Source organism: Vidua macroura, chromosome 4, assembly GCF_024509145.1.
Source record: "Vidua macroura isolate BioBank_ID:100142 chromosome 4, ASM2450914v1, whole genome shotgun sequence".
Taxonomy (NCBI): domain Eukaryota; kingdom Metazoa; phylum Chordata; class Aves; order Passeriformes; family Viduidae; genus Vidua; species Vidua macroura.
The window spans coordinates 68,235,369-68,249,805 of record NC_071574.1 but is presented as its reverse complement, the minus strand read 5'-3'; the positions used below and the strand labels follow the sequence as shown (position 1 = coordinate 68,249,805).

General features: G+C 45.4%; 1 protein-coding gene across 1 annotated transcript; it reads left to right on the top strand.

Annotated features, from left to right (window-relative positions):
• The first annotated feature begins 3,362 nt into the window (after window positions 1–3,362).
• CD8A (CD8 subunit alpha) lies at window positions 3,363–8,937 on the top strand. Its single transcript, XM_053975362.1, has 6 exons — window positions 3,363–3,408; window positions 3,956–4,324; window positions 4,921–5,007; window positions 5,403–5,519; window positions 6,490–6,520; window positions 8,804–8,937. The coding sequence occupies exons 1-6, from the start codon at window positions 3,363–3,365 to the stop codon at window positions 8,847–8,849; spliced, it is 696 nt and encodes a 231-aa protein (XP_053831337.1). The 3' UTR covers window positions 8,850–8,937.
• Window positions 8,938–14,437: the final 5,500 nt, after the last annotated feature.

Genomic DNA, 14,437 nt, shown 5'->3' with positions numbered 1-14,437 from the left:
AGTTAAAGGGCTACACCAAGGAGAGGTGAGAGCACTGGAGTGTTTGTGGATTTTAAGGTAAGTGACATGTACCCAGAGGAGTGGGCAGTACTGGCCACCAAATTGGAAACATGTGGCTGCAGTGGAAAAATAGTGTGAGTGCCTGGGGGGTGACTGCTGCACTTGACATTCTGCAAACCCCTTTAAGTGCTGCAGCTTTGCAAAGAAAAGGGGGGCAGCAAGGGGCTCATAAACCACAGCTTCACACCGGAAAAGCTGCGTGCTAGAGCCTCAACATGGTATTTTTCCCTCTGTTTGAAAAACAATGCTTGTAATTTGCAACTAAATTTTGAAATCTTCATTGAAACTTTCCATTCCTCATTATGAAAATGGAATGGAAAAATTTAGTGCAATCCTTCAAGGGTTAGGAACAGGAAGAGTCAGCGGTGCTGTGGCAAAGACAGCCTGGTGTCACCCCTCAATTGCCATCACTGACCCCTCACAGGGATCCAACAGCACCTGCTCATCCTCAGGAACGTGGCATCACTGCTTGGCAATGGGATGTCCTTCTGGAGCACTAGGAGACACCATGGGCAGCAGAACAATGGACCTGTCAGAGCACAGTCAGTTTGGTGCTCCTTTTTGTGTTCACCAACCATGGCAGTGCGACTCCCGTGTCCCCAGAGGAACTCCAGCCATTCAACACTGTGACACATCCAGGCAATGTCTGCTATGACTGGCACTGAGAAACTGAAGAGCTTCTTACCCCATGAAAAAGTCCCTGAGAGCTTTCCACAAAACGACTGAGAAATCAAACATATCCAAAACTCAGCATGTTCTGCAGCTCTGGTGCCTCAGCTCCCTCTCGTTTCCCATTCCTTCTCTGTCAAATGGATGTAAGAAAGCAAAGAACATTAATTTTAAATTCACCCCCTGCTAAGCCCTAATCAAAAACAAGTGAATCCTTGTTACTCTTCTCATCCCTCCATGATTTTGTCTCTTATGTCCTTGCTCCTGTCTTCTACCAATTATTTGTCATTAATTAAATAGAGATCTAGACTGGCCCTAGTATATAAAATAAGCAACTTAGGTTGGAGTTCAACAGCAATCAGAGTCCTATAACCTTAGCTGCTAGTAAAATAAAACTTTTTTTAGGTTTGGGAGAAAAAAGAAATTTCTTCCACTTTCTAATCAACCTGTCTGGTGTCCTGACTTCTCTTATATGATGCTCTGCAGAAGTAACTGGTTGTCTGAGTATTATTTCTTCTTCCTTAGTCATATCATAACAGTGACACTACAACAGAAATTACTAACTAAATTATTAATAAAATATGTTATTAATGGTAGTGTTCATTGATTTGGCTTAAGTCCTCAGTCAAACAATGACAGCCTAATCTAAAATACTGTATAGAGGACAAACAGGCAAAGGAGAACATAAAAAAATCAAGGAGATTCCTTAATTAACCTGATTCCCCACCTTCTCTCCCCACTTTTAGAGTTGGTCATCACTATTAAACTTATATTAACCAATCTAAATTATTTATACAAGTGTTGATTCTATATCAGAGCTTTTTCCTAGAGGTCCTGCTTGTGTTCTGGAGCTTTTCCTAAACAAATGATTGTCACTGCAACTTTATTTTTTCTTCTTTGTCGCTATGCAAAATAGAAATAGCTTTGTACTACACATCACCTCATCCCAGAAGTCAGTAAAAAAGGGATGTGTGACTGTCCTCCTGCAGCCATATCTCCAATGACAACAAGCTTTTGCCTTGCCTTTAAATGATATATTCATTAGCAGGGGAAAAGGTGGCCTTGCCTGGAAATCACCTCGACCTGTGAGCAAAGAAGACCGAGATCAAGGACACCTCCACAGAGGAGAGGAATACCTGGGCACCAGTTTGGTACCATGGACTGATTCATATAAAATTTCCTATTTGTCAGACAAGAAAGAAATTAGATATCCCTATTAAGAAAGGCAGTAGCCCTTCCTGGATGAGCCTTTAATTGTACAGGTTCTGCCAGCACACCCACCACCACATCTCTGAGGACATGCACTGCGTGCTCACGCTACAGCAGAGTGAGAACTCAGAACTGATGAATTTTTTATCCCATCCTCATTGGCCATTCATTTCCATTTTACTTTTATTTGGTTTATTTAAGGTAGACATCACAAGTCTCCCAGCCTAACAAAAGCATGAATTTCACATATCTCAGCAGGCCTAACAGCTCTCTTCTCTCATCAACACACATCAAAGACCAGAGAAATAAATCCAGTTCCTAATCTGTTTTCAGTGATTCAGCTCTGAGCTCCAGTAGAAATGGGGCTCAGAAACCCAGCAGCACCTACTTTCTGACAGATCCAGGGAAAAGGGGCCTTCTTTGCAGAGGGGTAATGGAAGAAGAAAAAAAAAAAGGCATATAGAAGAAAAAAAATCAACAGGAAGGCCAGGAAGAAATAAAGAAATCAGACACCAGCCCAGCCCCTCACAGGCTGGTGAAACTGTTGTTGATGTGTGTTTTTAAAGCTCAAGGAAGCATCACCCATCCCCATGAGCGAGTGGTCAACTGGAGGCAGCAGCAAGGGCCATTGAGGCACACAAAGGGATTATTTTGGCAGAGAGGAAGCACCTGTGGTGAGAGAAGAGAGCCACGAGTTGTTAAAACAAACAAAAAGCAAAGCACACGCTGGACATTGGGCACTCAGATGAAGTTTCTGCTCACAGACCACGTGCCCTGCATGAAGAGATTTGCAATTGCAAAGAAGAATTAAGCAAAGAAGAATTGCAAAGAGAACAATCAAGCCCCTGAAGAACCCAGCTGTGTGCCAGCAGCACGTGTGCTTGGAGATAAATGATCTGTATATCTATGCCTTGAAACACCTGTGTCTCACTTGCTGAGTAACAGAATAGTGTGGGCTCTGCCATCCACATGAGACCCCTTGAGTGGGCTAAGGAGAAGGAGGCACAATCCCTGCCAAGAAAAGCAAAGTGCAGCCTGCATCAAAAGCATGGGACTCATCCATAACTTCTGCTGAGCTGGAGCTGCTGTGGATCCCCAGAGGGCTGGGGACAGCAGGCTGTGGTGGCTGATCCTACCTCAGCCATGAGCAGCATCACTCTGGATCTCTAGAGAAGGCATCCAGGAAAAAGCCTTGAGGCACCATTTAGAACTGATGAGGATATATAAACTGTGGACAAGAGGCTAATTTCTTCAGGAATCTTTTTTCCCCGTTACGCCGCAGATGCCGAGCATCACCTCCTTACCCAAGAGGGTCCTGATGACATCACATCCTCCCCAAAGAGTGGCAGAGCCTCCCAAGCCAAGTGACAAAGTTCTTCTCAGCTGTGCTGCACCAGCCCCAAGCACAGACACCCCAGGAGAAGATGGACACGTCTCCTGCCCTGCTCCTGCTGCTCACTCTGGGATTCTGTGAGTACGGACACGGGGCTGTGCAGCCCCTTCACCGGGAGGGGCAAGGAAACCCTTCCACTGAATCCAAGGCATTGGGTTAAATAACAAAGGGGGTAAAAAGCAAACCAAAAAGGCTTTGAGGTGTGCTCAGTAAGTTTGGAAGGAAGGGTGGTATCACCTCACGCAGCAAAGGGCAGCACCACCTGCACTGGGAAGGGAGATTGATCCAATGAGTGGTTCTAGAGGGGAGGGAGAAGGGTGGAAAAAAAAGAGACTTTGCAAGAAGTGCAAAGAGAGTCATTTTCAGAGAAGCTGAGAAGGTGTAATGTCCCTGAGAAGGTGCTGGAAGGGCAGCGCCCATCTTTCAAACCCAGGTGGCTGATTGCTGAGCACCCTCCATGCACCATCCCAGCAAGGACTCCAAGAAAACCTTCACTTCATCCAGGCAGTGAGGTCTTCCCTTTCCATTTGTACTTCTAGCCCCTGGACAGGGAGGGAGGGAGGTTTCCTCAGAGAGCCCTTTGACTCTTCCCAAGTGGTTCCAGCAAGGATTTTTCTCCTGCAGGCTGCCCTGGGATTTATGGCCAGGCACTTGAGATAAAGGTCAGGTCTCCCCAGGACATCACCCAGCTCCGGGTGGGACAGAAGCTGGAGCTGGAGTGTCACACTGACAAGAGCCATGGTGCATCCTGGATCCGCCAGGACAAGCATGGGACCCTTCACTTCATTGTCTTCATCAGTTCTGTATCCCGAACCACATTTGGGGAGAATCAGAAAACATCATCATCCCCTCGCTTTGAGGCGAGCAAACACAACACGATCTATCGGTTGGTAGTGAAATCTTTCACACCACAGGATGAGGGGACCTATTTCTGCGTGATGAATTTGAACCAAATGCTGTACTTCAGCCCTGGCCAGCATGCCTTCCTTCCAGGTCAGCAACACCTTCACCCAACCTCGCTCAGCCCTACCAAAATGCCCAGCACCTCCTGCCCGTGCCCTTTTTAACCAGCCATCCCTCCCACAAACCCCATTTCCCTGCTTGCTTGCCCAAGGCATCCTGTGACCAACTCACTGGTCCTCCTGCCAGAGGCTCCCTGCTTCCCACCTCTCCTCCTGGCACTGCTCCTGCCCAAAGGCAAACACGGTTGGGCAGAGCCAGCATCATCTCCCCATCCCCACTTCCCCACCCCACCCGTGGCTCTGAAGGGAGAAGATTAAAGCAAAGTCCACCACCACCCCCTCCTTCCTCAGCACATGCAGGTCCTAAAAGTACCACCAAGCTCAGGGGGCTCAGGCTTTGTGAGGATGGTGTCAGAAAATGAGAAACAAGCAGGCTGCAGCTCCCTCTTGGCTCTTGGGAGATCCTCTTTAGGGAGACCTCATCCAAACCTGGCTCTATGAAGCTCCCCCAGAGCTGAGGCCTTCCCTGTGCACAGGAACAGCCGTGCCTGGGCAGGAGAGCAGAAGGGCAGGAGATCTGTTTTATTGTATTTCCCTACATGCTGAATTCATCCATTTCACTTGCAGTCACCACCACAGTGGCACCCACCACATGTGGACCCACCTCCAAGCGTGGCATCACTGAGGACTCCAAGCTCAAGACTCCAGATCCAGGTAACCTTAATGGAGGGAGGGAGAGGGGAAGGGCTGGACTCTGGTCCATTGATGCCAAGGGGGATCCTGCAGGCATTTTGGGATCGGGAGGGAGAGAGAAAATCCATGGAGCTTCTTTTTCACAGATGCGAGGATTAAATTCCAATATTTCATTCAACTTAAGAAGGGCTAAATACGACATAAAAAGCACGAGCATGCCTGGGCACACCAGGAATATGGGGAGGGGGGTAAAGCCTTGGGGGCTGGGGCTGCTTTTAGCCTCAGCAGGAAACATGAGAAAACCTTTGCCCACATATCCTCCCTCGAGTCACCAGGAAAATGCTGACACCAGAACTGTCTGTAACACTGGCCATGAGCACTTGGTGGACATTCCGTCTTCTTCTCTCTTCCTGCAGAGGGAAGAATGCAGGAAGATCTGAATTTCCCCTGTCACATCTTCACCTGGGTCCCCTTGGCAGGTGCCTGCGTCCTGCTCCTCATCGCCCTGGTGATCACCATCGTGCTGTGTCAACGTAAGGCTCTCCACAACCCTCTCTAGATCCATCTCTGGCCTGAGACCACAGCCCTGCCCTCAGGGAAATGGATGTTCTGGCAGTTTTGGGAGGCAGCAAATAATCAGAACACAGCCAATGCAAGACAAGGACCACTGTTAAAATCAGTGTCTGTATTTTATTCCTCATCGGTAGGATTAGGATGAGAAAGAATCATCAACTTAGAATCACATAGTCAGGAAATTATTTATGTTGGAAAAGACTTTCAAGGAAGAAAAATAGATTAGAAAGAGACAGTACTTACTCTATTAACTGTCTTGGCTCATAAATGAGTGTGTCAGAGGTTAAAGCCCCAGAGCCTGAAACATTCTGACCTAACAGAGTAAATATGTTCCAGCAAATGCTGAGAGTTCCAGCAGCAGCTCGAGCTGGAACCAGATGAGAAACTTCATTACCTTATGATCAGGGGAAAGCCCTCAGCTGCAGTTAATTTCTGCAGCAGTTTCCAAGCCCTTCAGGATGGATTTTTACCTTAGTAAAACTTTTACCTGGACATTTTATTTTGCTGAATCTACCCCAAAGTAACAACACAGAGGCTAAAATGGGGAAGAGCATCGTTACCTTGGGTGCATGTGACATGGGCATCACTGCCACTCACCTGCTGCAGAAATTATTGCTGCTGAGGGATTTTCAGCAACATGCCAAAGTCACTGGAGAGAGACATCAAATAGAAATAATTTACTCTCGGTGTCCCCAGGCTGACCCTGCTGCTGCTACTCACCTTAAAGATTTATTCATTAAAATATTTAAGTGGATTACTGGGGTAACATGAACTGCAGCACCACTCCCTGGCATGGATTTCCTCAAAACCAGGCTGGGTTTATCCATTATTAAAGATATCAGCTACAGGGGAGCACCAGCCCCACCTCACTGGAGTGTTTCTTTCCTGAGCTGGCACCTTTGAACTAAAACATTTTCTCTCTTTTCTTAGAAACCAGAAGACGAAGATGCAGGTGTAAGAGGTGAGTGACAGGCACTGGCATTTTTCTCTTCAACTTGGCAACATCTCACCCTCAAGAGATAAAGGAAGCAGGTGCCAAAAAGCAACCTAAAAATTCTTCACCTGATAAAAGATGGCTGGTAGATGCCTGAGCAATGACTTAAGGGCAAAAACAGAACAGAAGGTTCTCCTGTTCTCTATTTTTGGTTTTGTTTGGGGTTTTTTGTCTGTTTGGGATTTTTGTTTGGTTTTTCAACTATTAAGTCACTCAAATCACTGAGCTCTGACCCAGCAGCAGACACAAAACACAAAGACAGGAGGTGTTTGTGGCAGCCCAAAAGCTTTGTGCATCACCCAGTGCTCATAACTAACCATATTTCTGTGCTTCCAATGCACCATTCCCAACTTGAGCCTGGGGGTGACCATATTTCATCCCTTCCCCTCCCCAGATCGTTCATTTGATTTCATTACTGCATATTCAGATGTCCCCGTGGTTTACATGTAAGTTCCTGCACCCCAAATCCCCCTCTGCACCATTTTGGGACCAACAGCACCAGGCTTCCTGCCTCTGTTTCCCCAACAGGCACTAAGGAACAGCAGCAGAGAGGCTGCTGCAGCCTCACAGGACTCTCCTCAGAAACACCAGAGCAAACAGGAGTAGATGAGGGGTAACCCAGTTTCTAGGGCACACAGGAACCTTTTCTTTATGCTTTCCCTCCTGCCTCCCCAACCCACCCCTCACCCTGAGTCACCAGGAAAACACGATCAGAATGAGAATTGCAATTTCCTGGTTTGGAAGAGGAAATGCTTTTTGCCCACACACATTCTGCTTCTGAAAATCGACCTCCCTGCAGCTGGTTTAGTCACTTCTGCTCGGAAGGAAACCACTTTTGCTAGCTTTGTGCACCCTGGGGCTTGTGGCAAGAGAGACACCAAGAAGTCCCCACTACTGCTCAAGGGCAACCAGGGCTGGGCTAGAGCTTGGAACAGCTGGGTTGCCAAGACACTTCGAACAACAGGTTCACACCTCTGGAGCCTCATTCTTTGCCAATCAAAGCATCTTTTAAACCAGATAAATTCCTGTTCCTTGTTATACATCCATGGGTTTTTTAGTACAAGAGGTAATTGCCTTTTAGTTCTCCAAATTAATACAGTCCCTCCCCAACATTAGTAGGAAATGGATCCCTACAAATTTATTTTTCCTTTAAAGGCAGGTTGCATTTTTTGAACTGTCTGTAAAATGGAACAGACTGTCACTTTCACAGGGGATATTTATCACACCCAGCACTTTCCTGGTCCTTGTCTGCCTTTCCAGGGGAGAAATGATAAGGAAGAGCTCTTCATGCAGCCTTGTTTAGGAGATTGTTTGCATTTTTCACTTATCTCAACCCCTGTTGCCAGCTCTGTGCAAGGATGTTCTGTCTCTGTGGGGAGAAAAACACCCTGCAGAGCTCTCCCAATTTGCCCTGAAGCAGTGAGGCCTCAGGAAATCACCTCCTCAAGGATGGCTCTCCTTCAGCTGCCCTAAACTTGACACAGCTCTGGTTTTAGCTATTGTACCATATTTCAGTTCTGATTTAGAGAGGAAATTCCTGCTGCTCTGAGCAGCTCCTGCTTAGTGAAAGGAAGCTCTTTGGAAGTTAACAGTGCAATTCACTCCCTTACAAAGCACCCCAGCATCTGGCCTGCCATCCTTGCTGGCAGCAGGATTCATTTTCCACCACCAATTAATCTTCCCTGAAAAGGGGTGCCAAATCCCCAACTCATTAGGTCAGCATAAAACACTCAGTTGATGGAGAGCAGTCATTTGTATTATTTTGGGTGCACATTGGCTGTCTGGAAAGCCTCCTTTCAAACTTCTCTGCAGGCAACATGTTCCAACAAGAAAAAATCTCTCTGAAATTATAATACCCTAACTCAAAAAAAAAAAAAAAAAAAAAAAAAAAACCAAAAAAAAAAAAACCTACCCCACAAACCCTTAGCTCTTCCTTCTTCATTCTTTTCTGAATGTAGAGAAAGGCTTAATGAGAAGGCAGGAGTGTGCAGAAGTCAGAGCTAAATTTAAAAAGCCCACTTTATTTTTTAATTAATGTAAGAATTGACCATCAGTGTATCTTGGGAATATCCTTCTGTAATCTGTCACTGCTTGAAATGGAGGCAAACCTTTCATTTGCACAAAGAGGATTCAGGAACACTTTGCAGCCTCCTCTTGGAGGTCTCTGGCTGCAGCCCAAGGCTAAAGGAGCCTTAATTGCCTTCTTGCTCCTCTCCCATCTGAGTAAACCAAACCGTCCTCTCTCTCCAGACCTGCAAATGGGAAGCCCCCCACGAAACCCAGGACACCAAACTAACACAGACCAGCATCTGCTCCCTCTGCCTTCTGGATCTTCTCCCGGGAGCTGCCAGCACAGAAATCCATCTCCTGTGTTATCCACAACGCCACTGCACCTCAGCCACTGTGCCCTGACAGGTTTGAGAGACGAGAGGGAGCACAGACACAGGGACAAGGAGCAGCAGCTCCCTGTGAACTGCAGGGTAAAGCACAGCTCCTTCCAAACCCTGAGCTTCTCCAGGCAATGCCCAGGGCCAAAGGCCACCTCTGTTCCCAGGGACAGGGCTCAGGCCAATCCTGATGCTGACACAGCTCAGTGAGAAGCTGATGAGAAATAAAGACACGAGCTGGACCTTTGCTCAAGGCTGTGTGCAATTTCCTCCCAAAATGCAGCCAGAGGTGGAATTTGCTACACAAAGCCTTAAAAATCATTATCCTCCCTCAACACATCTTGTTGTGGTGCCTCTCTCCTAGGGCTTTTATTGTTTCATGTAATGGAATAGAAGACTGCATTGAGAAGCTAAGAATGGATTAATGGCCTTACTTTTGAGGTTTTTACAGTCCTGGGGGCTAAGGTTCACTGCTCCCCTCACACTGTCCTTGTTCTGCTGCTACCCCTGATCCACCTTTTTCTGCAGGAGTTTGTCCTGAGTAAGGAAAGTGGGATTTGCTTTCTTTCTGAGGGAAATGCCTGAGTGATTTTAAAAAAAATTGTTTTGGTTAAGCAGGATGTTTAACATGTTGATATTCTGGGGACATGTTATGGACTACTGTAAGTTTTGCTTTTTCAGATCTGTATTTCATGTAAATATTTCCTTAGTATACTTGCAATTTAAGAACTGAGACATAAAATAAAATTATTCTAGTAGATTAATGACTATTATTTCTTTCTTTCTTTGCTTCCTATCTTAGAAAAGCTAAAATCCTTCAGGAAGATAATAAACAAGGGGTTGAAAAAGTCTTGGCTAAGGGAAAAGCCAGTGATTAATACATCATCCTGAGCATTAGGGTACAAACTTCAGCTTCCAGCTTACCACAGCCTAAAATCATCTAAAGGTATCTTCCCAGGGATTTGCTGATGGGCCCAGTAACACTCCCACATCCCAGAAAACTGCCAAGAAGGTGTCTGAGATAAAGAGTCTGTTGGTACTCTGGAATTCTTGTCACGGGGCTGATAAAAACCTGGCCAAAAAAAGAGTGGAAGAAACACTTTGATAGTCTCCTCCTCTGTAAACAAGATGGGAAGGAGAGAAAATAAAAGAAAAACAAAGTTCTTCCAAACTTACTTGTTTGTAAGAATTAAAAGAAAAAAATTCAGGAGTAGATAAGTGTATCTAAACAATAGCAGGCAAATACTGAATGGCAAACCCCACAGAACTACACACACTATGAAGATAAAAATAACAGAAAAGCCCCAACACTGAGGCTATGAGATCAATTTAATTATTGAATTAGTCTCTTATTGAATTAGTGTCAGATAAAAGTTTTCACTTAAAAAGCTTTTTGTTTCTGCCAAAAAGCTGTAGGTCTTTCCTCATATTCTCATATCCACTTTTTCACGTTACACATCACACCACGTTCCTGTAGCCCAGGCAGAAGGGCAGTGTGCTCCTGCTCTGGTACTGACCCCAAACCCAAATCCTCTTCCAACAGATGAAGAAATAGAAGCAGGATCTGTTTGCTCTGGGGATTTTTATTTGTTTCAGAGGGGTTGTTTGTTATTTCAGAACACACCTGATCACTTTTAAGCCCAGTGCCTTCTCAGGGACATTACATCTTCCCAGCTTCTCTGAAGTCATAAGCTCCCTATGAACATTAACTTTTAAACCTCTTTTTTTCCACTCTTCTCCCTCTCCTCTAGAACCACTCATGAGATCAAGCTCCCTTCCCAGTGCAGGTGGTGCTGCAGCCACCCCTCCGGCTGCCCTTTGCTGCGTGAGGTGATTCTGCCTCTCCCTCCACAATTACTGAGCCCACCTCAAAGTCAGCGGTTTTGGTTCGATATTTTCCTTCCCTTTAACTAGTCAGTCCTATGTCTTGGATTCAGTGGAAAGGTTCTCCTTGCCCCTCCCAGTGAAGGGGCTGCACAGCCCCCCTGAACAGCTCCAAATCCACTGCACAGTGAAATCTTCCCATTTTTGACCTCTAGTAGCACTGTAACAGATATCATGAGTTAGCACGAGCCTATAAGGGAAGGGAGTTGGAAAGCAAATCCAGCTGTGGATTTTCAGTGAGATCCTGCATGTTTGTGGACTGCTGTCCATCCCAAGATACCCGGGGGGTAAAACTTGTCCTTCTGTCTCTTCTTACACAAGGTTTTCTATCACTGAGCACCTTAAATTTTAGTATGTTTTACAAACACACCCAATACTCTGCACTGAACTGCTCTGATCCCACCTTGGCTGCAAAAGCAGCACAATCCTCTCCGCAGCAGGTCAGAAGGCTGAGAGGAGCAGAACAGCTTGGGGTGAGCACCAAAACAAACCCTTTTGTGGTCACTGCCCCAGTTTCTCACTGAATACCCCAAAAATGACTGACTTCACCACAGATGCCTCCAGCACAAGCAGTGACCCAGCACAGCTCTCCAAAGCAACACTGACTTCCCTTTGCCAGCTCTTCCTTCCACACAGTCCCTCGCTCAGCTTGTGTTCCAGCTCAGCTGCACCCAGCACTGCACCTTGCATTTAAACCTAAAATCTTGCACTTGCACTAAAATGTTAAGAAGCAATTGCAAATATCAGTGCAGTAGTGAGAAGGGAAGTGCCAAGAGCAACTCCAGCCCTGCATGTGTAGACCTCTAGCAAATCATGCAAGCTCAGGGCAAACTGTCTGGGTTTGTGGTTGAGTGGCAACGTCTGGGCAAGGAGCCTGGACTGCTGCTTGCACCAATAAAAAGAGGAGGTCTGGCTGAGCTGGAGTGCAGAGAAGCAGCTCAAGGGTGCTTGTCTGTGCGTGCAGGAAGCTGTTGTTGGACAGGCCCTACAGATCTGACAGCTTCTGGTTACAGCACATGGAAGAGGTTCCAGCTCCACAGTGAGCTGACTGAGCAGGCTGCAGAGGCTGGAAGCTGTCACAGGCTGACACAGGACAAACTGGAGGCTGGCATGGAGAATGACATTCAAAGAGGAGCACAAGGAATGCATTTGTTCAGAGGCTGGTGGTTACTTAATTGCACGTTTGCTCCAAACTAAAAAGGGAGTAGCTCATAACTCAGGATCTGACAGGCTAAAGACAAATAACCTGGAGTTAATGGTGGGGAGAGCAAGAGCTGTTGCACAATTTAAGCATAACCTCAGCTAATAAAGGGAAAAAAAGAGTACAAAATAGTAGTTGAAAAAGCCTATGAAGATGAGGAAGGCATCAGATGCCCCCAAAACACAGAGCATCCAGAATTTGTTGACAGATCCCTGCTTTTACACCATACAGAGCTTCACTTATTCAGGGAATTTTTCTGAGCAAGAAAGGATTTTGATAAATAAACTCCAGACACATAATACAGCCAAGATTACCCCATCAGAGCAAGTAACTGAACTGGTCAGTTAAAGTCACTTTGTCTGTCCAAGCCTGTAATTGATGATGATCTGTCACAGGGAAGTAACCTAAGCTCCTCCCAGACCCCTCAGACTAATTCTGCGGTGCATTTTGTGCAAGTGCTTGGAAGCCACCCCAAAACCATGCCCTTACTGCTGCTTCTGCAGCATTCAACAGAGAAAAGCAAATTAAGGCAGGGAAAAGAGTACAGAAACCTCTGGAAGAACAGTAAATAGGCAGTGGAACACAACCTTCCTGTAAGTGAGTTTCTTCCTTCTGATTCATCTGACATTAAAACATGCAGGGTCAGCACAACCTGTCCATCACCAGATTCCCATCCTGAGCTGTGCTGAATAAATTGAATACGTGTAAATTTTTGCCATGGGAGATCAACCACATTTGTTTGTGTCCCACATTCCTGGAAACCTTCCACGTGACTTAGAGACCTTGGAAAATACTGGGTTTGTTCTCAGTTCTGAGGGGAAAGAATTGTCAGTCAAAACAGCTACCTTCATATATTTATTTCCTCTCCCCACAGGCAAATGTCTCATGGATGATGCTCAAAGACTTGAACTGAAACATTATTTGCACCTTCCCCATCCCTTTTCTCTAGCCAAAGGAAAAGTCCTAGCCATAACCTGATGCTTAGTAAGAAGAAAGAAACTAACAACCAGGTTGTTGGTTGTCACCAGGTCTGAAAATAAACACCAGGCAGAGGAGATGCAGGAGAAAAGGGGATCTCCTTTCAAAGGCCAAACTCAGGGAAGGTTTGCTCACTGCAGCCCAGGCCACAGCACCCACCAGTCTTTGTTCCAGTCTGCACTGCTGTTTTAAAACACCCTCTAGAAAGTGAAAAGTTCTGAAGTGGAATAGCAACTAGACACCACTTCCAGGGCTTTTGCATTTGAAAACACAGATACAGCTGTCCTGTAAAAATTAGTACAAGTTAGTGTGATCTGAAACCCCAGTTCCTACAAGCAGACCCAGCAGGACCCAGTAAGAGCTTACAGGAGGCTGTGAACAGCTCCAGTCCTGTATTTCTCTACAGGACTGCTAACTTAATGCAAACTTGAAGTCATGAAGAAAGATTAAGTTACTCTCATCTCACATATGCACATTTTTGTAAACCACTCTTCCTTTTTACATATTAAGACTTCAATTAAATTCACAGTAGTGATGTAACACCATATTACAGCTTTACTCACTACAAATCATTGCTGCCAGACTCTTTTTTTTTTTTTTTTTTCGTTTCAAAAGCTTCTTTCCCTACACTTCAGTCTCCTATTCACAAAAGGAAAGGAGCAGGGGTTGAGATGGATTAAGGACCATGTTATCCCTCCCTGCCCAAGAGACACATCAACCTCTGAAGTGATAAGCACAGAAAGAAAAACTGTACCTTGCAATGGGCAAACCAACCTTGCAAGGAAATCTAACCCAAACTTACTGCCTTTACCTTGGCAAATTGGCTCCGAGTGGTAAGTAACTTCAACCTTGAATTTTAGCAGCAGCCATCCTGTGAAGTGTCAAGAATAAAGATTCAAAGCAACAGGATGGAGACAGGTCTAAGCTAACAGAGATCAGAAGCTCTGACTCATTACTGGGAATACACAGCATCCACTTCAGCTTCCCCACAGGAGGAGACTGAAATCAATGTTTCCATAGAGGAACACTGCTTTTAGGAGGGAAGATTGTTAGGTCATCCATGCCTAGTTGCAATGTGCAGTGCTGAGGTCACAGCAGGAAAAGACTTAATTAAAAAATACTTCAGAAAGCAGACGAACATCCAGAGTACTAACAGGAGGTGAGAATATTAACTTTGTGTAAATGACAACCAAAAATGAACAATACCTGTGAAGTTTAAAAAGGCTATGTGCTACTTTCATTTCCTACTCTTTTGAAGTTTTGATAATGCTTTATAACACAAGTCAGACCTGAAACACCACAAGAACACATTGCAATACATTTCCTATTTCAGGCATTTACAAAAATTAAAATCCGATTCTATTAATAGACATTGAACTGACTCTACGAACAAGCTGCTGCTATGAAAATCAAGTTTATAAACATCCATTACTT